General features: G+C 59.5%; 5 protein-coding genes across 5 annotated transcripts; 1 reads left to right on the top strand and 4 right to left on the bottom strand.

Moving 5' to 3' along the window:
* Window positions 1-12: 12 nt before the first annotated feature.
* Window positions 13-1,236, bottom strand: SPBR_05982 (uncharacterized protein; the record flags this gene model as incomplete). Its single annotated transcript, XM_040764244.1, has 1 exon — window positions 13-1,236. The coding sequence occupies one exon, from the start codon at window positions 1,234-1,236 to the stop codon at window positions 13-15; it is 1,224 nt and encodes a 407-aa protein (XP_040622239.1).
* Window positions 1,237-2,287: 1,051 nt separating this feature from the next.
* On the bottom strand, window positions 2,288-5,848 carry SPBR_05537 (autophagy protein; the record flags this gene model as incomplete). The annotated part of the gene is made up of 3 exons (XM_040763800.1): window positions 2,288-5,341; window positions 5,414-5,506; window positions 5,594-5,848. The coding sequence occupies 3 exons, from the start codon at window positions 5,846-5,848 to the stop codon at window positions 2,288-2,290; spliced, it is 3,402 nt and encodes a 1,133-aa protein (XP_040622238.1).
* Window positions 5,849-9,873: 4,025 nt separating this feature from the next.
* SPBR_05479 (BTB/POZ domain-containing protein) lies at window positions 9,874-15,030 on the bottom strand (the record flags this gene model as incomplete). The annotated part of the gene is made up of 1 exon (XM_040763743.1): window positions 9,874-15,030. One exon carries the CDS (start codon window positions 15,028-15,030, stop codon window positions 9,874-9,876), a length of 5,157 nt encoding a protein of 1,718 aa, XP_040622237.1.
* A 2,231-nt stretch (window positions 15,031-17,261) lies between these two features.
* Window positions 17,262-18,846, top strand: SPBR_05862 (solute carrier family 25 (mitochondrial 2-oxodicarboxylate transporter), member 21; the record flags this gene model as incomplete). Its single annotated transcript, XM_040764125.1, has 8 exons — window positions 17,262-17,305; window positions 17,474-17,495; window positions 17,583-17,613; window positions 17,704-17,713; window positions 17,801-17,884; window positions 17,958-18,140; window positions 18,231-18,688; window positions 18,767-18,846. The coding sequence occupies 8 exons, from the start codon at window positions 17,262-17,264 to the stop codon at window positions 18,844-18,846; spliced, it is 912 nt and encodes a 303-aa protein (XP_040622236.1).
* A 2,185-nt stretch (window positions 18,847-21,031) lies between these two features.
* On the bottom strand, window positions 21,032-25,582 carry SPBR_05494 (transcription elongation factor SPT6; the record flags this gene model as incomplete). Its single annotated transcript, XM_040763758.1, has 3 exons — window positions 21,032-21,294; window positions 21,402-25,308; window positions 25,394-25,582. 3 exons carry the CDS (start codon window positions 25,580-25,582, stop codon window positions 21,032-21,034), a joined length of 4,359 nt encoding a protein of 1,452 aa, XP_040622235.1.
* Window positions 25,583-25,847: the final 265 nt, after the last annotated feature.

Here is a 25,847-nt window from a genome sequence, read left to right as displayed (position 1 = left end):
CACTTGCTCTCTCTATCGCCGCACTCGGTTACCTGCTCCACCGCCGACGCCGATACGCTCGTCCCGGCTCCGTGTCGAGCGCCCCTCGGAGGGCGTCGTGTTGGCCGCCGCTTGCTGTTGCTGCTGCGTCCGCCGGGACGCGCCGCCGCGATCGCCGGCATGCGGGTGGCGCGTGACGGGCGGCGGACCCATGGGCGCCGACGAGCCGGGGTGGTAGGTCGGGTGGCTCTGGTGGACGAGGTGCTGGGTGGCGGTGGTGGTTGCGCTGGGGTTGGTGGCCTGCTGTCGTGGGTGGCTCGGGTTGACTGGGGGCGTCGTCATTTGGGCCGCGGCCGAAGGCCCGTGCTGCTGCTGGGGTGTCCGTACCGGCGGTCCGGCTGCTGCTGCTGCTGCAGCTCCTGCTGTCCATCGTGCGGCGGAGCCAGTCGCGGCCCCTGGGGCTCCTCGCCGGGATGATGATGCCACCGCTGCCGTCGATGCTGTGTCGGGCGCCCCAGATGCGCCCCGCGGCTGAGCTCGTGCTCGCGACGGTGCTGGCGGGGGTTGCTGGTCCTCAATGTCCATCTGGCCGCCGTCGTCCGAGTCGTCCACCAGCAGCTCGTTGGCCATGGCATTGAGTGCGTCATCGTCGTCTTCGTCGTCGTCGTCGTTGGCTCCAGCCACCACGCCTTCCGCCGCATCTTCGTCGCCCCCCGCCTCCTCCGCCGCTGCCTCCTCCTCCCCCTCACTTTCCTCCTCCGCTTCGTTGAAACCGCCCGGGAACGGGCCCTGCTCGTGGTGCCGCTGGCCTTCTTGCTGCGTCCATCGCCAGGCGGCTCGGCTGGCCGCCGCAGACGACATGGCCGCCGCCGACATGTGGTGGCGCTGCCGCTGATAGTGGTAGGCCTCGGACGACATGGGCGGCGGCGAGGGCGACGAGGAGAACGGCGGCAGGTTCATGCCGCCCATGCCGCCCATGCCGCCCATGCCGCCCATGTTGTTGGCTGGAACGCCGTGCGCGTCCTCGTAGAGGCTGCCGGCTACCCCTTGCGGCTCGCCGTTGTAGCGGGCGCACTGTCGTTGCTGCTGCTGCTGCTGCTGCTGCTGCTGCTGCTGCTGCTGGAGGATCTGGATCTGCTGCTGCTGCCGCCGCTGCCGGTCTTGTTGCTGCAGCTCTTGTTGCCTTTTGATCCGATCTTCGTACGCTGCCACATCCTCTGCCGTGACGGCCAGCACGGTCGGCGGGCGCCGGAGCATCGTGTTTTTGTGAAGCGGATAGAATTAGATATTAAGAACAACGGCAACAATATCGAGTGAATTGCAGCGCAGTGGAAAAGACGGCTGGTTGTATGTTTGCTGTTTGCATGGCAATGTGGAGCGAAGCCACTACTGAGCCCAAAACGTCACTACGCGGTGGGTGCGCAGTTCTGGGGTCGCGTAAGTAAACAGTAATGGTGGGGTCGGTACGAAATACTTCGTACCGACTAACTAAGTTGTATGTCGAACAGAGCATTGCATTGGACCCCAAAAAGCTTACATAATACCACTACGGCCGCGCTTCACTACATTCATTCCTACACAATCGTACAGAGTACATCGTAGAGCTTCATGCCTTCTTTCTAGTATTCGCAGTGTGCAAATAATCCCATTGCGACATTATAAACTCTGCACCTTGATCGAGGTATCTCGCATCATGTGCAGCAGATATATATAGACACGGTACCGATCTGCATGCATCTGGCCACAAGAAATGCCTCCAGAATGCTCGTCCAATTCCTTTGTGCAAACGACGAGAATGATTTTTAAAGGTAAAACATGAAATCGGAGAGAAGAAACAACAGAGAGAAGAGAAGAGAAGCGTGGTATGAAATGCGAAAAGGACAAAACCAATGGTCAATGGCAATGAGAGAAAACGCCAGCCTTGGTTCCGAAGTTCCGATGATGGTAAAAAATAAAACGGTAAGGAAAACCTGCCGAAAGTAAAAGAGGGCAACTCGTCCCTGGGTAGTAGAGAGCAATAACGTATAAAATAGAAATGGAGGTGAAAGACTCGAAAACAATGGTACCATTCTAACGGCCAACAAATGGTGCGACAACGCCTCATGAAAATGGGTTCGACAGAAAAGGACACGAGGAAGTGGTATGGAGAAAACGCAAATGCACACATCGCATAATAAAAAATGGAGTATCATATGAAGAGAGTCATGTCATTAGACTAGGCCGAAAATGGCGAGAATATGCGTACACATGCAAATATATATTCATCTCGCCTTGACTGTGGGCGTGCTCCGTAGTAGCGCAACGCTGCTCACCACTGCCGGCGGCGCGACTCATCAATGCTTTGCCGGTTGGGGTCGCGGCCCAGCTCCGACAGGTCAAAGACCAGAGGCTCGTCGTCTGTTTCGCCGTAACCGCCGCCGCTGCCGCGCAGGCCGGACGACGACGTTTCGCCCCGCTGCTGTTGCTGCTGGGTTTGCTGCGTTGTTTGCTGCGTAGAGGTGGTGGACGCCTGCTGGTGGCGGCTCATGTACCGGCGCCGAGGCGAGGAACCAAGACTGCTGCCACCAGCAACTGTGGCCGAGCGGAGTACCGCCGCGGAGGACGCGTTGTCGCTGGCACGGTGGGCGTGGTCGTCGTCGCCGTCATGGCCGCCTCCACCGCGGCGCACGCCAGCCGAGCGGGACAGGGCACTGCCGCTGGCCGGACGCAGAAGACCCGCCGCAGCCGCCTTAAGGCCGGCTTGGCTACTGGCAACACCAACAGAGGCAGCACTTTCACGGGCGACTGCGCCAGCGACATCATCCGTAGATGCGTGATGGTGACCCGGGCCTTCCTGGTCGAGGCGGAAGAGCGCGCCAGGCGAGGGCGGCTCGCGGCTGCCCGCACCGCCGACGCTGAGACTGCGCTGTGCAAAGGCCGCCAGTTCGGCCGCATTGTCGTCGACGTGGTGAACGGCGCGCGTCTTTTGGACCGCCGAGCTCGAGCGGCGGCCACCGAGCTGGAGAAGGCGTGGGGACAGCGGGATGTCGATCGCCGTCGTGCCGCCCATACTGTCCAGCTTCTCGTTGTTGCTGCTATCCGCATCGCGGCCTGCATGGCCCTCACCGCCCTCGGCGTCGTTGCCGGCAATTGGGCGGGGGCCACCAGGCCGCACGCGAATCTGCCCTTGGTAGTCAACAATGGCATTTTCGCTCAGCCGTGACGGCACGGCAGGCGTGTGCGGCGCATGTGGCATGTTTGGCGACAACGGCTTGATGGGCGAGTGTGATGACGGCGACAACGACGTAGACGTGTGGCCAACCGCCGCAGCACCTGCAGCAGCGCCGGTGGTGCTCGAGGCGCCCGAGGCGCCCGAGGTACCTGTTCCCGTTGGATGGCGGCCTGACGAGCTCAGCGAACGCGGCATCTGCAAGGACGAGTTCATAGAATCCGTCAATGCCACGTTGGACTCGCGCATCAGCTGGAAGCGGGACAGCTGTGCCGCGGTGCGACGCGCCGAGTCGACGCGCTTGCTGCTGGATTCGAAGCTCTGGAGCGTCTTTTTGCTTTCGAGTGCCTTGAGGAACTCGGAGATGTTGTCGTCGTCGGTCTGAAAGGATCCGGAGCTGGCAACGCCGCCGACCTCGGCCAGCAGCCCGGAGCCGGGCTGGGCCATGGACGACGCCAGGCTCTGCCTGCCGCTGCTGCCCTGGTCATCTTCGTTGCGGCTCGCGCCGCCGAATGACGACCTGCCGCGCCGGTGCGTAAAGCTGCTGCTGAAGCGGCTGCCGCCCGCGAGACGGGGTGATGAGCTCTGGCCTGGATCCATCACTGCAGCAGTCATGGCGGCCGATGGGCTGCCCACGGAGGTCGAAACCTGCGGGGCAGCACGGAGCGATGCGGCCATGCCAGCGGTGAGCGAGCTGCGGTTTCTAGCCTGGGCCAGCGCGCTCAGCCCAGACATGGGCCGCGAGCCAGAGAGAGGCGACGAGGGGACCGGAATTTCATCCTGAGCCGTACGCGGTGATCCTGAGAGCGATCCAGCCTTGAAGGGCTGGAACGAGATGGATGTCCTGCGTCCTGCGTCCAGGTTCCGGAGCATGGGTGGTTTGGTCGAAACGGACGATGTGGGCGACAGACCAGCTGCGCGCCCGGCAGCAATTGGGAGGGAATTTGGAGGGTCGATATGTGGTCGCTGCTCCAGGCTCGAAGGACGGTACGACCCCGTTGGCGAGCTCGTTTCGGAATCAGCTGTGCGAGCCGCCTTGAGGGCGGTAATGGGGCTTGTGCCGAGCGCGTCGGCACCGTGAAATGTGGACAGGCTGCCGTACGTCTGCTGCAGTAGAGGCCGAACCGACGGCTCGGCGGCATTGCGGCCGCTGCGCTGGTGGGACGGAAGCGAGCCAACGACTTCGGCCGACGACTCCCGCCGCCTGTGTTGCTGGCCAGAGGTCTGTTGCGTCTCCCGCTGCTGAGGCAGGTAGATGTTGTCTGGACGCTGGGACGGTGGCAGCGAGGGGCGGAAGTAGTTCTCGTCAATGCCCATGAAGCGTGAGCTCAGGAGCGACTCAGAATCGTCGATGCGGAAGCTGCAGTCATTGCGGTAGGTGACGGAAGCAGAGAAACGCCCTACAGGAATCTCGAGGTCGCCAAACATGTAGTCTGTAACTACATCTCGGCCGTTGTCAAAGTTCAGAGGCTGGCGGAGATTGTCGAAGCGACGCGAGGCGATGCGCGCCTCGGCCTCGGCACCCGTGAGGATGCGGCAGCGCACCTTGAGCGCCGGGTGCACACCCTTGGTGGACGCCTGGCGGGAGAAGCGATAAGCGGGCAGAACGTGTGTAGTAACAAAGAGCGAGCGGAAGAAGACGATGCTGCGCTTGTAGATGGTGGGCAGAATGGGACCGAAGTCCTCCATCTCGTACTCGGCACCGCTGGTGCTTGTGCTGCCGCTCGTATCGCCGCCGGCGCGGCCCTTTCCGGTTGCGGATTCGTGGGCACTGCTGCTCCCGCTGCCGCCAGCGCCACCACTGCTGCTCTTTAGTAAGCCGGGGATGCACTGCAGCTCAATCTTCCAGCGCTCGAGGATGATTTCGGTGGATCGGGAACGGGTTGTGTTGCTATCGGACCGGCCGCTGCTGCTGCTGCCGCTGCCGCTGCCGCTACCACTGGCCGACATGTCGGAGGAGTTGAGCGCTTCGAGCGCGTCCCAACGCTTGCCGTTATCGTCGATAACAACAAGTGCTTGGCCGGCGGCCAGTCGAGAAGCGTCCAGGTAGGTCTCGATTATCATAGGCGGTGGCCGGTGGTCGAATCCGCCGCAGTGTTTCCATGTTTTGAGCTCGTCTTTGAAGTCGTCAATGTCCTCGGTTTCGATTTGAAACTAGAGCGATCAGTCAATACAATGCCGAGGCAAAATCACTGGCTAACAGTCTTGGCCGGCGTATAAACGTACCCATTTATTTGTCTTGCGTCCACGGCCACCGCCCGAAGGCGTGGTCGGGATGCGGGCCTGAAGGATAAGCACGGCAGCTTTGAGATGGAAGTTCTGTAGCGACGACAACGGTTAGTACGGGAGGGCATGGAGTGGGAAAACGAAGGAAAGAAGCCAAGAAGCAAGAGTCTGCGCACGCACCTGTATTATTTGGTCCAGCTTTTTAATAGATTCTTTGGTTGGTCCCCCCGATGCCAGAGCTGTTGTTGGCGCAGCACCACCATCACTGCCACCGCCGCCGACGCCATCGAAAGATGGACTCGGCGGCGCAACTTCAGAGGCAGCGCGCGGCCGGCTGGCGAGTGCGTCTCTCGGGTTGTTTGTGCGTGTGGGGTTGGTCTGGGCTGCAGTCGCGGGTGAGTAGCCGCCTCGCGGCGGCCGCGACTGTTGATGCATTGTGCGGTTGAGTGAGGGCGTGTGTGTGTATGTGTGTGTGTCGGAGAAGAAAGATGCTGGTGTTGTCGACGATGGGCAGAGGTCGATGTCGATGTCAATGTCGAATCGTCTGGAGGCCTGCTCTATTCAGAGGCGTCGACGCAAGCCAAGCGGCTCTAATCTGATGGCGCTGGGGTTGGGGGTTGGGGAAGAGAAGGGGATGGGAGAAGGGGAAGGGCACGGAGGTGAATTGGGAAGGGGAAGATGCGAGGTCGATGCGGCGAGCTACATTTATCTGGATTGCCGTCTTGATGGGAAAAAAGAAAGAGATGCGTGCGCCGAAGGCCGAGGTTGGGACGACGATGCAAGGCGTGAGGGTGCGAGGCGTCAGGGCGAAAGGTGTGACCTGAGTCGTGAGAGTTGTTCGTCGACTGTCGAGCTGGCGAGGCTGATGGCTGGCGGATGAGGGTTGATGTCAAGTCCAAGTCCAAATCGCCTCTTCGGTCGCCTCGGTTCACGCTGCTCGTCTTGAACCTCTGCTAGGCTGCTGCTTGCTTCAGTTGCCAGTTTCTGTTGTTTGCTTTTGCAGCTGCTTCTTGTTTGTGCTGGTCCAGCTGGTGCTGCTGTTGCTGCTACCTCATGCAGGACGGGGCGCGGCTGCAGCTGCTGTGTGGTTTGACGGGCCTTGGCCTGCGGGTGTGTGGCTGGCGGACCGGGGTGTGCGTTTCCCGTATTTGCGTGCAGGTCGTTTCGTGGTCGATCGTGTCGCCGCCAAACAGATACAAGACACAACAGAAAATGACAGGCCGAGTCGACAAACTGCAACGCAGTGCGATGGGAGATGGTGAAAAGAGGCAGAGGAAAAAGGCAAGGTCCAGTAGCTCCGCTCCCTCAAAGGCTGGACAGATCGGGGTGTTGGACGATGACGGTTTTGCCGGCCGATACCGTTGTAAGGCGGTCTGGGCTGCTGCTCTGCTGTGTCTTGCGTCGCTCAGTGTTCCTCGTGTACAGTGTGAGAGTGTGAGCGCGTGAGGTTGGCCTGGCGTTTTGCTGTTGACCTATGTGAATGGATCCCGGCTAGGCCCCTGTAACACGGTGTCTCAGCGGGGAAAGTCAAGAGGGTGTGGGCCGACTTTGGTGGGAACTGTCTCTGACGACAAACGGGCTGGCCTTGGTATGAAGCGCAACGCACGAAAACTGGGCGACTCGGAGAAAACCAGAGACGAACGCTGCAAACAATGCTGCAGCAAGAGGAAAGGAAACACAAGGGAAACAATAGGGAGACACAGAAAAATGAGCAGAGATGGTGCGATTGACAATGTCACCAAGATAAAGAAAGAAACAGGACAAACGGATCAACACAACAGTGTAACAAGACAACTAGACAGGGCCCTTCCAGAGTGACCACCTGCACCAGGTGATGTGCCGACTAGGGAGAGAGACGGAAGACAAACAAAACAGGGGATGGGGACAAAGCAAGAAACGAGAATGACCAGGACGGGAGGAGAAGAGCGAGAGGAGAGTCGAGGCCAGATAGGGGGGACTAAGGCTGCATGACTAGACCAGGCGGTAGGCGGGTGCCGTTGTGCTCGCTCTGCGGCACTGAACCGTCCAGTCTAGCGCAACGGATGGCTGATGTGGGATACCCGTTACGATAACAGAGGCGATGGCGCAGGGTGCGGTGTGTGGAAGAGCGTTTGATGTGTTTGTCTCTGCCCGAGTACGAAATACAATTTCTGTTTCGTTTTTGTTGATGTGATGACACAAAACGAATTAGGCAACCCCAAGTACCACTGAGGTGCTATGGCCAGGGATGAAATGCTCTTTCCTGCAGCTCGCTCTTTCCTCTGGTCGCCTATTCGGTAGTTCCTTCTCGATTGGGAACTGCGATGTAAAGGCCAGGGAAGGCGTGAACCAGCTGCAAGGCAATTAGAAGGTGGATGGGGCAAGCGCCAAGCAAAGCGCCATTCCCAGAACAGTGTCCAAGAGGGCAGGAGCTAGACAGGCCAGTGACTGCCTAGGCACAGAAATAGGGGATTGACCAGACCAACCCACAACTTTGGGGGGACGAGGGGAAGAGTGCGGGCAAGTACAAACAGGAGCATCCCGCTCGCACCGTGTGCACTTCTGCGAGGCCGACCACTGATATGTCTGACTCAGTAGTGAAGGGAGAGACAGAGCCTGAGAGCCTAGAGAGCCCTAGTGCGTGTTGAAGCACGCAGTAACACCACTGAAAGATCCCATCCGATGACGAAATTCTCCTCGGAATGTACCGGTTCTATACACAGCGCCAACAACAGCAGCCTTTGCTGAGAGATGAAGACAGCGTAATTACATGTTAGGATAACAAAGAAGAGAGATGCAAGTTGATGGCAAAATGGTCGAGATAATGCATCTTTTCGGCGGGTATCAGAATGGCGCAAAAGGCCGAATCTGGAGCCAATAGATCAACTGACACGAGTTTTACAGTGGGCAATCAGGTGCTCTCCACTCCTCGTGCACTGTATTACTCCGTAAGATATAATATTACAGACTGGCACGCCACAGCCCTGTCCACTGATTGGGTGGTCGGATCGCTGTAATTCCCAGCACGCACAGCGCTCACAGCGAGCACCACATGCACTTCCTCATCGCTTGCTCGCCTCGCGACGATAAGGGGAATCGCAGCGATTCCATCTAGCACCGGGCTTCTGTCGAGTGTACATCCATCTGTCTTACGGAGTATGTATGATAGGTTCGAGTGATAAACACGGATCGGCACAGGATTCGTCGAGGGATTTTTGGCGATTGTACCTATCCTGGGATGAAAACATATCCAACAGTCCAGTGGTCATTGAACAATTCGGTCTCATTGTTTCTTTAGTCTGTTTTCTTTTTCCCTTCCATTTTTTTTCTTTTCTTTTCTTTTTGTGGCTGCCGAATTCGTCGTTGAGATTGGTCAATGTTAGGCCATCATCCAGGCAGATGCTCGTTTCGAGCCTCAAGGCAACAACACAAATGGGCATCAAAAGTAATGCCAACCTTTGTCCATTAAACTGCTCCATACGTGCATCCTGCCGACAGGTTGACACTGTTGGAGCTACTGCGGGCACCCGCAAACGAGACCCCAAACGGTGCATGAGTGAGATTTATGACTGGTTGAACGGCGTTTGTGACTCCAAGCCACATAGTAATGACAGCAATCTATCGGCAGCTGGGAGTCATCAGGGAGGTCAAGGGTAGACGGGGCCTTCATAGAAGCGACGTCGAGGGCAAGGGAGGTTTGGGTTGGCAATGATTGACGCGGTGGTGGTTGTTGAGCGGACACAAAAATGACTGTCACTCTTTTATTTTCTAATTATTTTCTTTAATTTCCATAATTTTTCGTCTTCCAAACACGCAAGGATTCCCCCTTGGATGCCTAATAGGCTCACAACACAGACGCCCGCCTCACCTTTGCAATGCAATGACATTGGCCAACCAGATCAAGCTCGAAAAGCATTGCGACCTCGAAATAATGACCGAGTTGGCTTCAAATGCCAGACCTGTGTTGCTTTCCTATCATGTGGTTTTGTTGTTCCTTTTTCTGTACATCCTGACTGCATATTTTGTGCTGCTCCATCTGGGGCGAGCAATTATCAAAATGACAACATCACACAAAGTAGGAACCTGCTATGGCTGCATGCATACGCCAATGCATCGTATATTGTATATCGTGAAATTGTGGACTTGTGGACATGTGGAGATATCGGTTGAAACGTGTCGAGGTAAATTAGGCTGCCCTCTATTCTCCTGTTGCCTCATTCTCTGGGCCCATAGAAGCGCAACAGATCCCGCGAAACGCCATGTAAAATAGTCTAACACATAATCAAACCAAGAAAAAGCCAAGCCAGGGGACTGGCGGTGTATATACAGTTGCTGGAAAAGAAAATTCGACAGTTCAAAACAAAGCAGCCTGCAAAGCTGCGGGTAATATAGACATTGAAGACAATGGAAGCAACGAAAGCCACGAACATGGTCAAAACACGTAGCAGAGTGACAGCGACGGGGGACAAAGCCCACCTCGTCTATGCCTTGCCGCCTCGTCCACCACCACCACCCCGTCGTCGAGAAGATCCGCCTTCTCCACCGGCAGCAGCTTCCGCATGGTGCTGGCCGAGGCCATCCCCACCACCACGGCCCCCGCGTTGGTTGCGACCTCCACCGCCGCCACCTCCACCCCCTGTCCCTTCCCCTCGAGTCGCTGCTTTGTTGGTCGTCGATGGCCTGTGCTTGCGAGACGACGTCGACGCTGCCGCACTGGTGTTCTGGCGAGCATCGGCTGCTTTGGCACCCCTCCGTCCCTCACGGCCACGCCCCCCTTCACTCCGGCCACCACCACTTGAACCACTTTTGCCGCGTGACTGCTGACGCCGTGTCTCCTCCTCCTGCGTCCGCTGGCTCTCCTGGTCCCACCACTCCTGGAACGCCTGCTCCTGCTGAATCTCCTGCAAGCTGCGCTTGGCCACCGCCTCCTTCATCGTTTCCTGCTCGAGCTGTTGCTGCAAAAAGATGTCTGCCATGGTCAGGCCCAGCACAGGCTCGGCCTTGGGCGCCGGCTTGATGTACACTTTGGAGTGCGGTGCGAGCGGTGCAGCATTGGCTGGCTTTGATGACGATGAGCCGGTCGCGCTCGGCCGCGGCTGGCCGGCGAAGCGCGTGTCTGGCGAGGCGGTCCGGGGGCTGTGATGCAGAGGCTTCTTGCCGCGTGGCTTGGGCAGCGATCCCAGTGCAGGGTCGCCGGATCCGGACGGAGTGCTGGTGCCAGACGTGGCCAGGGGAGACGTAGACGGCGGCGGCGCAAGATGCGTGGTCGCGGGCTGCTTGGCCGGGCCCGCTGCCGAGGGCGATGATTGGACTGCGCTCTTGTCCCAGGCCGGGGCCTTTGGTAGGCTCTTGGCAAGAGACTGGGTTTGTTGTAGGAGCTGCTGCTGTTGTTGCTGCTTCTTTCGCTCCTTTTGTGACATCTTGGGCGCCGCAATTCTCGGCAACGAAACAGCCGGCGCATCATCAAGACCGGGTCGCTGTTCTTTGAGACCGGCCGACAGTGCAGATTTCCGGGGGTCGATGAAGGGCGCCGAAACCGTCTCCGTCAGGATCGAGCGTATATTCAGCCGCTCTGTCGGCGGTGTCGCCGCTGGCGAGCCCCACGGCTTGGCGCCGGTTTCTGCTGGCGTTTTGGGCGTCATTGTCGCTGGGGCCGGTGCGGGTGCAGGCGGAGCTGCACCACGTTTTGTAAGAACACCTGGGCGGCGTGCAGGTGTTGTTGGCGGTGCGAAGCTTGAGACGGGCGACGAGCCAGCGATATTGGCGTTAACCGCAGGCCGCGAATGGGACGGCGAGACACCAAAACCGCTTTCGTCCCGCAGAGAGACTGGCGCCGTCCCATCGTCAGGGCCGTCGTCGGTCCTCACCACAGCCGGACCGCTGCGGCTGCCCGGTCGCGTCCCTGCCAGGGCGCCGCCCGTCGCTTCGTCCTCTTCCATGCTAAACATGAGGTCAGCATGCGACGCCTTGGGCCGCAAGACAGGGCTCATCGGCTGCTCGTTTTTGTTCGTCCGAGACTTTCGTCTTGCGCGCTCGGCGCTCGGCGAAGCGGCCGGCATGAACAGGCTGCCGCTGCTGCTGTCGTCCACACTGCCAGCACGGCCCTTGAAGGAGGACGAAAGCGTTCGGCGGTCGTCGTCGCGGTGTGCCGCCTTGAATGCCATTTCGCGCACCCGGCGCTGCCGCTCCTCGTCCATGTCCTGGGCCAGCTCGGGATACTTGTGCAGGAGATCGGCCATGGCACGGCCACTTCGTGCAAAGGGCATTTGCGCCAGTTGGTTGTCGCGGACGACGGCGTCCAGGTCCTGGAGCAGCTCTTCATCGAGGTCGTCCAACAAGTGGTTCTCCAGCATCGTCTCCATCTGCAGACAAATGTATTCGAGAGCCGCATCTTTGAACTCGCTGACAACACAGACGCTAACGGTGTTGAGCAGGTGCGAAATGTTGCGTGTCGTAGCAAACTGGCCAATGACCAGCTGGCAGATCTGGGACAGGCGGTCGAGCATCAGCTCGTTGGCAATACTCAAGACGTCGAGCACGGCATCAAAAAAGGCCTCGAGGTCCGGTGATACCAGGCCGTCAAACAGCTCGGGGCCCACGTCGGCATACAGGTACTGAAGAACAAACTGGAAAGCCTTGGGGTCCATGTGCTTCAGGTCTAGCCTGATCTTGCTCTTCGTCACGGACTGGGTGGACGTCTGGCGGCGATTGGCCAACCATTGACCACCAGAGCGGCCGTGGAAGAGACCCTCGAACCAAGGACAGCGTTGGCACAGGAACACACTGTGCACAGGCAACTCGGCGCCGTTCAGTTCCAAAATGGCATCACCATCTTCAAAGAAGCGGCTGTCCTGCATGGCTACCCGGAAGTCGTCGTGCATTGTCTGTTTTGGTTCCGTCTGGATGCGCACGGCAGCTTCAAGCTGAAGCATGTTCAGGCGCGTCGCCGCCTTCATGACCTCCGTCCGGACGTGGCGGTAGCGATGCGCCAGCGGCTGCGCCTGGCGTGCATAGTTCCACACCGGGATGACCTTGTCCTCGTACATGTATAAAACAAGGTTCAGCAGACTGAGCAAGTCCAGGCCCTGGAAGGTGATGACAGCAACACTGTCCCCGCCGTCGGTCTGCTTTGTCTGGATGGACAGCACCTCGGCAAGCTCAAACGTGCCGTCGCCGTGCCGGCACTGCGCCAGTGCATCGCGCAAAACACTGCTGCGCGCAGAGACGATCCAGCTGTGCACGGGGATCCGAATCTCCGGCGACTGGGAGGTGCAGACCAGAACGCCCGGGGCAGGCGAGCCTCGATGTTCAAATTCCCAGTTGGCGAGATGGTCCGTCAGGTCGCGCTCGAGGTCGATGGCGCGCAGGATCTGGTAGGCCACAGGGCCAAGGCGCTCCTGGAGGGAGGTGGCGTCCCAGAATTTGAGCTTGTCAGCGTCCTTTGTGTCCGGCTCCGTTGATGTAAAGTCGCTGATGGCCATGAGCGGGCGGACGTCCTCCCACAGCGACTGCTCCTCGACGCCAATCTGCTCTTTGATGACGTCCGAGTCGCGCCGGATGGCCGCAAAGGCACCAAAGGCGGAGCTGCGCACGGTGGTCACGTTTGTGATGTAGGGCACTCGCTGGAACTTGTAGTCCTTCTTCTTCTGGTTCTTGATGGCACCGCCACCGCTGACATGCGCATCCTTGGCCTTGGCACGCTTGATACGGCGCCACACAGCGCCGGAGTGCGAGCATATGATGACAGAGCCTTGCTCGCCCACGTCCACAGACCGCACACCATCTTTGTGGGCATTCCAGATGCATTGCGGCGTCGTCAGGGCGTCGCGGATTTTGGAAGGGTTGGTGGTCGACGTAGCCGACTGGCTGCTCTCGGCCAGGTTGGTCAGGCTCATAGTGAAGAGATCACCACGGCTTGTGACGGCGGCAATCGTCTCCCCACCGGAGGCAATGTAGTTGATCTGGTTGCGGCCAGCATCGTAGCGCGAGGACATGTTGAAGTTGCCAAGACGATGGCCGAAGGTCTCTGTAAAGGGAAACTTGACAATCTTATAGCCGTAGCTCGTGAAGACGCAGACGGTGTGGTTCGCGAGGAGACACGTCGTGGCCTTGTCGATGGCCGATACGGAGACGATGGGCGACGAGAAGAGGGAGGCGGCCACTTTACGCGGAACGGTCTGTACGTCGAGCGAGCGCGAGTCTGCATCCATCAGTGCAAGCTGGCCGACGTTTTTGCCCCAGCAGTAGAGTGACGATCCCGTGTGAGCCACGGAGTGCAGGGCAGACGCAGCCACGCCCAGGATGGCCTCTTTCCGAAGAGGCCCAAACACTTGCCGCGGGGTGGCTGTCATGGGGTCTTGATCGCGCTTGGGCGAGGGCGGCAGGGCGTAGCCGAGCTGCGAGAAGGTGTTGGCACCCCAAGTCCAGAGCTCGCCGTTGTCGGTAACGGCCATGCTGTGGTTCTGGCCCAGGGCGACCTGGACAATCTTCCGGTCGGTGAGCGGACCCTGGACGGGCTCGAAGGAGAAGCGGGTGTTTTCGTCGCCGAGGCCCAGACGGCCGCCGCGGCCAATGCCGCACATGTAGAGGTTCGACACCGGGTCTGCGGTCAAGATAGCACTGTGCAACTTGGACAAGACCACGTCGTGGATCAAAAGGGGGCGGCCTTGGATCAGAGCGGGTATGTTGTCGATGCCGTCGGTCGGTGACGGCGAAATGTCGGTTGGGTCGAGCTGCTTGGTTTCTTCGAGATGCTCCTCGTAGAAACGGCGGACCAGGTGATCCGGTCGCTTGAGGTACACGCGCTCCGGGAACTGGCGGTCGTCACCATCGCCCATTCCGAGGGTCAAGTTCTTGTTGCTGCCAAAAAAGAAGAGGTCTTCGCCGTCGACGAGTGCCTGAAGGTTGGCACAGCCAGTGGGGTGATTTTGTTGGATAGCGTGATCATCGTCGTCGGAGTCGTCGCCGTCAGGTGCTGCCGTGTTGTCCAGGGCGGCGAGGCGCCGTTCGCCGATGATCGAGTTGTACAAGTCAAAGGGACTATTGCCCTCGTGGTCCTTGGTCTTGATCAACTGTCCGATACGGCCCACGGGCGCACCCAGGGTCTGGCCAGCAATGTCCTTGCGCTCCTTCAGGAGGAGCAGCCGTGCGATGGAAATGTTGCCGGCATAGAGGGCGCGGTGCAGCGCATTCCAGCCGCTTTCTGGGTCTTGTACGTAGATGTCGATCGCGGGGTGTTCGAGAAGCGCTTCGACGAAAAGAATGCCGGTTTCGGAAGTAGATGCGGCAGCACGAAGGAGGAGAGTCAAGCCGGCATGGTCCCGGCTGTTGATTTCAGCCTTGCCAATGGTGCCTCCACCACCGGCCCCAGCCTTGGCCGGACCAAAACCCGCACCGAAGCCGGACGCTTTGCGTGGTTTGCCGGCAGGAGCCCTTGGCGACGTCCCGTGGGGGCTGCTTCCGGCATCCCCGGAGCCACTAGGGCCGCCACCACCTCCTCCGGCGCTGCCGCCGCCGCTGGCGGCGCCTGCATTCGCGTTCCAAACAGCAGCTGCCTGGGCACTGTGGCCCGTCAGGGCGAGCAGGCGTCGAAAGCGCTCGACATTGTCTGCAATGTAGCACGACCAGAGTTGACTCATTTAGGCACAAACACAGTGCACCGGGGGTTGCAAAGACTGGAATCTCTGCAAGCCCCTCCTCTCCTGCTTCAGAAGCGCACCTCGCTGTGATTCTCAGGGACCACGGCGTATTTAAAGGCGCGAGAAGGAAGCGAGTTGAGAAGGACCTGCAACAGCCGTCGTGCGGTCGGTGTAAATGTCGATAGATGGCGAGCTGGTATGTTGGCCGGATGTTGAGCACGTTTGCCTGGTGGCGTTGAGAGAGAACAAAAAAAAACAGCAGATCGGATCAAGATGCGCCACGCAAGGCTGTCGGCGACAGGAGCCAAGACAAAAGCAGCAATCTGGTCTGGAGGGCGTTCGAAAGGTTGGCAGACGACGGATGCGTCTCACAGGTTACGGGCAGATCGATACGAGCAGGACGGGATATATCGTTCTCGGCTTCAAGTTGGTTCGATCCGTTATGTCCGGGCAAGGACGAGGACGGTATTGAGGTGGGTGCCGTCGACGAGCGAGTGGATATAAGAGTCGACCTTGTCGAGTTGAAAGACGGTACAGTTGATCAGGGGACAGGAAGAGGTCGAAGAGCGGCGTCGGCGGCAGTGTGGTTGGCGCAGAGGGGGATGTCGAGTCTTTAAGTGTTTTTTAATGAGGTCAGAATGAGCCAGAGGCAAAATAACAACAAAATAGTGTCTTAAATTAAAGTGTGTGTGACGCGCCTGCCACGATTGCTAGTGAAATCAACCCGATAAGTTCCAGTGAAAGGAAGGGGCGATTCGAGCTGCCAGCCAATCAAAGCGGCAGGTGCGCCGGGTTAGGGTCCCCAGAGGCTCAAAAGCTTCCTTTCAACGACAAAACGCCGCGGCCCTAAAGTGCAACGGGAACACGCCAGACACGCCGTGAAAGATCGCTTGTTTGCGGATGCGTCGTCATTGATGAACACGAGCCATGCCAGTCAGATGCCACGCGCTTTGTTAAGTCTTGTTTATGATGTTGTGCATGACCTACAATCGGGCATCGGGGCCACCCAAGAAGTCGTTTCACGTGTTTCTTCTTGCCGAGCGTGATATGCGCCGGTCGCGACTGCCTTGACCTTGTGCGCAAGCCGTCGCGGTGAGATCAGGCCCTACGTTTGGCGGGGAAGGAACAGGGCTGGGGGCCTGGGCCCGAGCCCTGATCGCGCTTTCTGCACAACATGTTCCACCCCGCCGGCATGCATCTCGTTCAGTGCTGCATGCTCTTAAATGCACTGACGGATTAGTCATTTAAACGGGCCACACCTACCTTGTGCAAAATCCCACCAAATTCTGAACAGGAAGTAGGCATACTGACTTGCACTGGGCTCTTACCTTCCAGGAAAATGTTGTCCTGTAAGTTTTACCAAAAAGCTTTCAAAACGAGCAGGAGCAAGCTTCAAGAGTCGCAGCAACGGAAGTCGTAGGTAGCGACAGCGTCCAACTGCGCTCGCTGCGAAGCTTGGCTTCTTTGCTACAAGCGGCAAGTGCGCTCGGCGGTCTTCACAGTGCCGTTGATGCCGGTTGTCGCGCCTGCCAGTACGTCCAAACCAGGGAATAGAAGGAAAGAGCGGCCGCACGCTAGACCTGCTAAGATTACCGATACCGGGTTCTTTCTATTCTGTGTTCCAGCGCTCTTCGCCGCCCCAGCGCCCACTATGCTCGGCCCCCCACCCCCAAGAATGCACCCGCAGTCATCTACGCAAGAAACCGCGCAATTGCACGCCGTGAGTCCGCCGATCGCGCACGGTAAAAGAGCGCCTCTCGCGCGCCTCCGCTGTGGGGATAGCAAAGGGACCAACAGGGGACGAATTATCGATAGCTTACACTGGGGGTTTCAACAGCGGCTTTTCGCGGCGGCTCGCACCTGCCTTGCCAAACATGGGGTGGTTCCTTCTCCATTTTCGCTTTTTCCCGCATTTTCCTATTTTTTTTTGTGAACCCCATAATTTTTTTTCCTCCTTCCGTTCTGGAGTCCGATACACGTACGGGGCATTTGGCTTGACGCCAACCCATTCTTTCTGGCGCAATCATATCGTCTGGCCGTCCCCTCCTTTTACTCACCTCTGTTTTCCTCCGCCGTTCTTGTTTTCTCATCCAGCGTACCTGGCTCCCTTGGATAGCATCATTGTCGTGTTTGCTCGCCTCACCCGTCTACCCGTCGCCGGCTCCTCCGTCCTCCGTCCTCCGTCGTCCCTCCTCGCCCCTCTTCGACCTTCTTCTCCGAGATCCGTCACGATGTCTGACCAGCCTCTCCCCTTTGTTTACCAGTTCGCCGCTGGGTATGTTTGCCAATTAGTTCAGAGACTGCGTTTTGTTGCTATTGTTGCTTGGTGTATGTTGCCATTGTCCGGCGCTGGATGCTCGTGATCGCCTCTGGGGCTGTCTCGGGGTATCTTGCGCCGGAGGCGATCGGAAAGATGTCCGTTGCTAACCGATCGTGTGTCCAGTGCGGTTGCCGGCGTTTCTGAGGTGTGTAGCAAGCGACCTGTTCCCGGCGGCTTGTTCGGGCGTGCCCGCAGTCCTACGAGACGGACACTGACATGGTGCTGCCAATAGATTCTTGTCATGTACCCGCTGGATGTCGTCAGTACGTTTTGTCTACTGTCTCCTGTTCTCCTTTGCCTGCCGATTCCGAGTCACGCCCGAGCCCTACTAACCTTACCTTTTCCCTGTACAGAGACCCGAGTGTACGTCGAACACGGTCCTTTCTGGAGACGATATGGAGACCAGCGACAGGAGGCATTGAAGATACTGGGATGCTGACCATATTGCAGCCAACTTCAGACCGGCAAGGGCACTGGCGCCGATTCGTACAATGGCATGGTCGACTGCTTCCGGAAGATCATCAAGCACGAAGGGTAGGTCGTGCCGACGAGACATTCGAGCCAGGTATTTTCATTCTCGGACCGACCGCTGACTCTTCGGTTGCAGCTTCTCGAGACTGTACCGTGGTATCTCTGCCCCGATCATGATGGAGGCGCCCAAGCGTGCCACCAAGTTTGCTGCCAACGACGAGTGGGGCAAGTTCTACCGCAAGGCCTTTGGCCAGGAGAAGATGACCCAGAGCCTGAGTGTCCTGACCGGCGCCACGGCCGGTGCCACTGAGAGTTTCGTGTAAGTGTTTTGGGTGGTCTGAAGATCTAAAGTCCTGACGGGCTGAAGAGAAAATGAAAGTCCCGTGCGCGGCCTAACTTTCCCCTCCAGCGTCGTTCCTTTCGAGCTCGTCAAGATTCGTCTCCAGGACAAGGCCTCGGCCGGCAAGTACAACGGCATGATCGACGTCGTTACCAAGACGATCCGCAACGAGGGTGTGCTCGCCATGTACCAGGGTCTTGAGAGCACCATGTGGCGCCACATCCTGTGGAACGCCGGCTACTTTGGCTGCATCTTCCAGGTGCGCCAGCTGATGCCCAAGGCCAGCAGCAAGCAGACCCAGATGCTCAACGACATTATTGCCGGTTCAGTCGGCGGTACGGTCGGTACGCTCCTGAACACGCCCATGGACGTCGTCAAGAGCCGTATTCAGAACGAGATCCGAGTGCCTGGTGTTGTGTCCAAGTACAACTGGGCTTGGCCGGCCGTCGGCACCGTCCTGAAGGAGGAGGGCTTCGGTGCGCTCTACAAGGGTTTCCTGCCCAAGGTGCTGCGTCTTGGCCCCGGCGGTACGTTTTTTTGCCTTTGTTGTCTATATCTGCCTGCTCTCTTTACATTCATTTTCTTTCGACACGTCATACTGACAGCGCCTCTAGGTGGTATTCTCCTGGTCGTCTTCCAAGGCACAATGGACTTCTTCCGCAAGATCAGAGACGGCAAGGCATAGATGTAGACGAGGTGGTTCGTCTCCTCTACTGTTCCTTGTTTCCTTGTCATTTTGGTTTTTGGTTGTTTGTTTTTGGTTTTGGACGAGGGCACACGTTGCACAAAATACAGGTTCTTCCCCTACACTGGGCTGGCCGTTTGCTTTTTGCGTCTCTTATATTTTTGGTTACATGGCATGCATTGGTTTTTCTGCCTTCCCATTGTTCTTCCTTCTTACCGATTGGATATTCATAGAGAGCATATTATTAGACGAAAGAGAAGACGAGCCGCACACGTCCACCGACAACGCAAGAAGCAGACAAAAAGCCAAAAAGACAAAATATGTACAGAAACAAAGTCACTACATTGTACCATTACACGTTTTTCATTGTCAAAACACAGCGTGTCCCATCTCATCGAAACCACCAGTTGACTGAAGAGTTGAGCCGCCCATCGCCGTGCGCGCTCTGCACGCTATGCCACCATCCTTTGGGGATAAACAGCATGTCGCCCGCGTCCAGCCGCGCCTCATGTATCGTCCCAGCGCCGCGTGCCCCGTCCTCCCCCCACACGGCAGCGTGCAGCAGCTCCCGCTCCGGCCCTTGCATCATCTCTTCGCCCCGGATGCGCGACGACACGCGGTGCGCCGACGTCTGCCGCCTCTTGATCAGCTCCGTCTGCACGGCCCGAAAGATGCCCTCACCGCCGGCCGGTGCCATCAGGCGCACCGTCTTGCTGCTGGCAAGCTGGCAAAACAAGTTCGGGTTGGGGTCGCGGTGCCAGGGCGTATAGGTGGGCTCGAGGCCCCACCACAGGCTGGCGTCGTAGACATCGCCACGGCCGGCGTGCTGCACGAGGTCGGGCGCCGGAACGTCGTCCCGCAGCGAGGGCGGCAGTTCGGCGAGCGATGCCTGGGCAATGTACAGCTGCGTGAGTGTCCTGTGGGATGACAAAGACCCCGTCGAGGATGCCGTCGAGCACGAGGACGGCCCCAAGCTGCTGTAGTTGTATTCGACGGCCGCCAAAAACAGGGCGAGCGGTGCCTCCAGTCGGATGAGTCGCGGCACGTCGCCGTCATGGGCCGGAAGGGCCGCGACGTAGTGCGTCAGAAGCTCGGCCAAGCCAGCACGAACAGATTTTGTCGTCTTCGTCGTCGTCGTCGACGATGTCTCTGAAGCTGCCGATACGCCCGAGGCAAGCCATGCATGGAAATTGGCGAGAGCTTGCCTTCCTCCAGGGTGTGGCGGGTACATCAGCTCGTACGGCAGCTGTGTCATGGCAAACTGCTCGAGATACGGTGCCAGCCGCAGAGACGGGCCGGCTTCGCCTTTGAACCAGCGGCGAGTCGCCGGCAGCAGTCGTCGCGTGTTGCCGTGGCTGCTGTTGCTGGCCTTGATGACAAGCGGTCGCTCCTTTCGAAACGCCCGCTCTCGAAACTTTTCGACGTCCAGGTCTGCAGTGTCGACCACAGCGACGGACTCCACGACACGGTCGTCGCCTTCCGTTTTGGAGCTGCCGCTATAAGGGCGACAATGCGGTATGACTTTGATCCATGGCGAGAGGGTGCAAGCGGGACGGAGAACGGGGCACAAGTCAAGCCTCCTCGGTGAAAGCATGAGTATAATCTGGCCTTGCGACGTAGCGAGACGCAGCCGTGAAGCAGAGCGTTGGTGTTGAAGGAATGTAGACGTGTTTTGGAGGGCATCCGTGAAGTACGGCGAACAGCGACTACAAATATCGCCATATCGTTTAGTGCATATTATGCACTTACACGGCTTACATCGACTGCAAATTCACACTACAAAAAGCACGTCACATAGCACGCAGACGGTGAAGGACTGGATGATTAATAAAAACAGTACATGGCTTTTTCTATCTTTTTAAGTTTTTCACGATTTCCACACCGGTCCAACCGTTTTGCAGCGTTTGCAACAAGAAACGCAAAATGCCGAGGAAGAGTAAAAAGGAAAAGGGCCAGATGAAGAGGTCGTCACGAAACGGCCCTGATATAAACACAGTGAGGGAAAGAGGAAAAAGGAAAGAGAAACGGGGAAACGGCATGAGACGATAATTTCAAAGGAAATAAAAAATAAAATAAAATAAATACACAGCCAGAACATACTCCTCCCATAAAATGCATGTGGCACACAAAGTGGGCAAAACATCCAAACACATCTCTTCCGTTCCCACAGTCCACCGTCCCACGCTCACCGTCCACCATTTTGCTGCATCTTGAGAATCTCGTTTTGGTAGCGCATCTTGAAGCCGTTGGTGAGGGCGCGCATGTCGGGGTAGGCGACCTTGAGCATCTCGAAGCCCTTGGGGATGACGCGGACCGGCCAGAAGTTGACGCGCGTGTTGCGGTTGACCTTGAAGCACAAGAAGAAGTAGCCGGGATGCTTGGTGTCGGTGCAGAAGGCGTACGACGACCGGTTGGGGTTGGCGTCCATGTAGGTGGTAAGCCATTTTTCTGGGGGGTGGGTGGGGGGGTTAGCAAGACTTGGAACAGAAAGCGGTAGTACAGGAGTACAGCACGACAGGAGACAGCGTTCGCTGCCGGTCCCCGAGACAACTCACCTGTATCGGCACGTGTGCCGGGCTGGAACTTTTCGTTGCGCGTCATCTCGCCGACCTTCTTGGCCATGGCCTTGACGTGCTCGACAATCAGCTCGTCGAGGTCCGTGTACGAGTACTTGCCGCCAATGCGCAGCAGCCGGCCGACGGAGAACTCGTTGTCCTTTTGCAGCTCCAGCACGTCAATGTGCTCGTAGACGCCGTCGGCGACCTTCCACGTCACGACGAGGTGGTCGTTGCCGCGCGACGACGGGCGGATGACCATGTCGCCGACGGCCTGCGAGCCCAGGTACTCCTCGGCCTGCGTGGCGTTGAAGGGCCGGAACAGCGGGTGCTTGATGACGCGCTGGGTGCGGCCCGTGGTCTTGTCCTTTTCCTTGAGGTCCTCGCGGTCCTGGTCTTCCTGGCGGAAGTCCCACGTGCCGCGCTCGTGGTCCACAAACTTGCGGAAGGGCCGCCGCAGCGCGTCTTCGCGCACCGACAGCTTGCCGATAAAGTCCTTGCGGTTGAGCTCGAGCAGCTTGGCCTGCGCCGTCTGGCCGACGCGCAGGGCATCGCGCAGGCCGCTGCCGCCGCCGCGCGACGACAGGGGCGCCTCGTGCGCCTCGATGCGGCCCTCCATGCCGCAGTCCAGCTTCACAATGGCAAAGTCGTCCTTGACCACGCGCACGTAGACGGGGACGATCATGCCCTCGCACAGCGAGTCCTTGGTCTCGCCCGTGAACATGGTGAAGACGACGTCCGGCGGCAGCGTCATAAACTTGTGCCGCAGCTCTTCATAGGGGGCCTGCAGCTCGGCGCGGATCGTCTCGAGCGTCGCGCGCTTGCGCTGGTTGTACTTCATCACCAGCTGCTCGGCGTACTCCTCGAGGATCAGCTCGTTGACCTTCTCCTGCTCCTCCTCCTTGAAGAGCTTGCGCACGATGGCGCCGGGCCCGTTGTCGTCGACCTCGGCCTTGACGTCCTCCTCGTCGAGCTCGAGCGCGTCCGCCGCCATCTTGCGGCCCAGCTCGTAGTCTTCGGGGTGCACGCGCGTGTTGTCGAGCGGGTCGGACAGCAAGTTGGAGCTGTCGTACTCAATGTACAGGAAGCTGGCGCAGTTGTTCCAGACGCGCGGGCCCACGACGGCCAGCTTTCCGCTGTCCGGGTCGCCGACCAGCTCGTCGCGCGACGTCACCGAGCCGCCGTTGGCGTTGATGCCCTTGATGACGGCCGTGGCCTTGCGCGGGCCCAGGCCGGACACGTACGGCAGCAGGTTGGCGGTGTAGGCGTCGCTGACGGCCTCGTTGATGTCGACGCCGCAGAGGTTGACCATGTCGACCATGGCGGACTCGAGGGCCTTGGCCAGGCGCTCGGCGGGCAGCAGGTGCTGGCACGGGTGGAAGACGAGCGACTGCACGTCCTTGCCGAGGGCGGCGTACTCCTTCATGGGGTTCTGCAGGTAGCGGGCGAGGGCGACGCAGTAGCGCAGCATGGAGTTGAGGGACGGGTGCTCGGCGACGGCGCGCGGGCTGTCCTTGTAGAGGCGGGCGACCTCGTCGTTGACGACGACGACCTCGAGCAGATCGCTGCGGTAGTCGTTGGTCTCGGGGTCGTCGTACTCGGGGCCCATGAGGCCCTTTTCGCTGATGAGGCTCTCGAGGTCTTTGAGGAGCTTGTGCGTGTCGGCCGAGAAGCCGCTGACGCCGACGACGTCGGGCCGCCGGCGCTTGACGACCTCGGCAAAGGCCTCCCGCTGCGCCTCGTCGCGGGCCAGGTTGCCGAAGCGGCCGTGCTCGAGCACGCGGCCGTCCTCCTCGACCCAGGTCCAAAACACGGGCTCGCGCGACGGGTCGCCCCTGCCGTTGGACAGCGTCAGGACGCGGGGCGGCGTGCCGAGCACGAGGCCCTTGGGCTTGAAGGGCGCCTGGTCGAGGCGCTTGGAGTACTCGTCGCGGCAGGTCTTGAGGACCTCGTCTTGGCAGGCGGTGCGCAGCGAGTCCTTGACGCCCTTGGCGATGATCTTGTCGAGCTTGGGGAAGGCCAGGTCGAGCACCTTTTGGCGCTCGTCGTTCCAGGCGTCGGCGAGCTCGCTGAAGTTGTCCGAGGCAAACTCGGTGTAGAGCTGGCGGCGGAACTCGCGCTCGTTCTGCAGGACCAGGCGGACCTCGACCAGCCCGTCCTCCTCGGCCCTCATCATCTTCAGGAACACGTCCGGGCGGCGCGCCATGTCGGCGAGGGTCTGGTTGATGAGGTACTTGATCTCGTAAAAGGGGTGGGCCTCGTCGATGCGGCGCAGGCCCTTGTCGGTGCGGTGGCAGCTGACCAGGCCGTTCTGGTAGTAGGCGACGCGGAAGTGCTTGCGCAGGCGCGGGCTGACGTAGAGCTCCTCGGCGTACAGCGCGCGGGCGGCCTGGATGACGGCGTCGGCGGTGGCGTAGGTGTCGTCGGTCAGGCTGTCGGCGAGGTCGACGGGGAGCTTGGCGGGGTCCTCGGCGGACGTTTTCTTGCTAATGCGCAGGGCGTTCTGGGCGAGGCGGTCGACGGAGATGCCGTAGGCGGCGGTGAAGGCGTGGGCCTTGGCCTTGCGGGTGCGCTCAAAGAGGGTCGTGGACTTGGCGCCGGGCCGCTTGGTGACGACGGCGGCGGCGGCGGCGCCGTTGCTGTGGTCCTTGTCACCCGCCTTTCCGTTGGCTGCGCTGCTCTCGGCCGCCAGCTCGCGCAGCTGGGCGGCGTACTGGAAGTTGAGGTAGTCCTGCAGCTCCTGCAGCTCCTCCATGGTGGAGGCCTGACCGACGAGGGCCTCGAAGACGGGGTCGTCGACGCGGTGGGACGAGGCGCGCAGGCTGTCGTAGGTCTTGTCGAGCGAGTTGCGCTTCTCGATGAGCGAGCGGAAGCGGATGTCGAGCTCGAGGATGCGCCACAGGTCGTCCTGGTTGAGCAGCTTCTCGGCGCTGACGTCGTAGTCGCCGCCGTCGTCGCGGTCGTCACGGTCGTCGCGGCCGCTGCGGCGCGGCTTGGCGTGGATCAGGTAGTCCTTGCGGTGCTGGAAGACGTAGGGGACTTCGACGTCGTCCACGACGAAGAACTCGAGGACTTTGCCCACGGCCTTGCTAAAGGGCTCGTGCAGGCTCTGGGGCAGCAGCTTGGTGGGCCACATGAGGTTGATGACCCAGCGGGCCTCCTCCTTGAACTGCTCGGGGGTGATTTGCAGGTTGCGGAAGGGCTTGCGGTCGATCTGGAAGCGCTCGGGCTCGTCGGTGTAGCGGATGGCGTTGTCGCTGTCGGTCATGAGCTTCTCCTGCAGCTGGGACGGCTCGAAGACGTCCTTGAGCTCGATGCCCTGCTCGCCGAGGTCGCGGTCCTCCTCCTCGTCCTCAATCTCAAAGACCCACGCGTAGTCGCCGCCGTCGCCGAAGATCTTGTCCATGTCGTCGAGGGCGTCCTTGTCGAGGCCCGTGGTGTCGATGACGCCGCCAATGAACCGCTCGCGCGGGCGGGCCACCTCCAGGTCCTCCTGGCGCCGCAGGCGCTCGTCCTCGTCCTCGGGGAAGTCCTCCTCGATGAAGTCGTCCATCTCGTCAACGCCGCGGTGGGCCGGGCGCGCATAGCGGCCGGCGGCGGCGGCGTCGTCGTCGTCGTCGTCCTCTTCGTCGGAAAAGATCTTGGCCAGGTCGGGCCGCTCGCTGCGTGGGCCGTCCTCGTCGCGGTGGCCGCGCTTGAGCCGCTTGAACTTGGGCTGCGCCGCGGCCTGGCGCTCCCAGTCGGGGCGTGACTCGCCAATCAGGTCCAGATCCTCCTCGTCGAGCTGGGCCTCCTCTTCGCGCTCGGCCCGCCGCCGCTTCTTGCGGCGTTTGCGTTCGCGGCCGGTGTCGTCGTCGCCATCGTCGTCGTCCTCTTCGCTCTCGTCGACGATAAAGCCTTCGCGGATCTGGAGAGAGACGGAGCGTTAGTCACAGGATACACAAGATGCCACATGGGACGCCAAGAAAAGACAAAGGACGAAACTACAGCACCTTGGCGGCCTCTTCCTCGTCGTCGTCGTCGTCTTCCTCCTCGCTCGAGTCTTCAATGCGCGACGGCCGCTCTCGTCTCCGGGACTGGCTCTCATCCTCGTCCTCGTCCTCCTCGCCATCAAAGGACTCGTCGTCCTCCTCGGAGCCAAGCTCGGCCTCGCCCTGGATGAAGTCGTCGCGTCGGCTCATTGTGCCTTGGGCGGTGGAGGGGGTGCTGTCGTGGGTCGGTCGTGAAAAAGCAAAAGAAAAAGAAAAAAACAAAACAAAAGGACAAAAGAGACACCTCCAAAGGCACAACCGAGTCTCGCGAATCGGATGCCCAATGCCGACAGAAAAGCAATGCACACAGCCGATGATGCTAACAACAGACAGGTCGAGACAGGCCGGGCGTGCCGTGCAGTGATGCGGACGTGGAGGTCGTGGAGGTTGTGGTGTGCGACGCAACGATGAAGCG

Source organism: Sporothrix brasiliensis (assembly GCF_000820605.1).
Source record: "Sporothrix brasiliensis 5110 chromosome Unknown Cont15, whole genome shotgun sequence".
Classification (NCBI taxonomy): Eukaryota; Fungi; Ascomycota; class Sordariomycetes; order Ophiostomatales; family Ophiostomataceae; genus Sporothrix; species Sporothrix brasiliensis.
The sequence above is the reverse complement of the archived record's forward strand: the minus strand, read 5'-3'. Positions and strand labels throughout refer to the sequence as shown.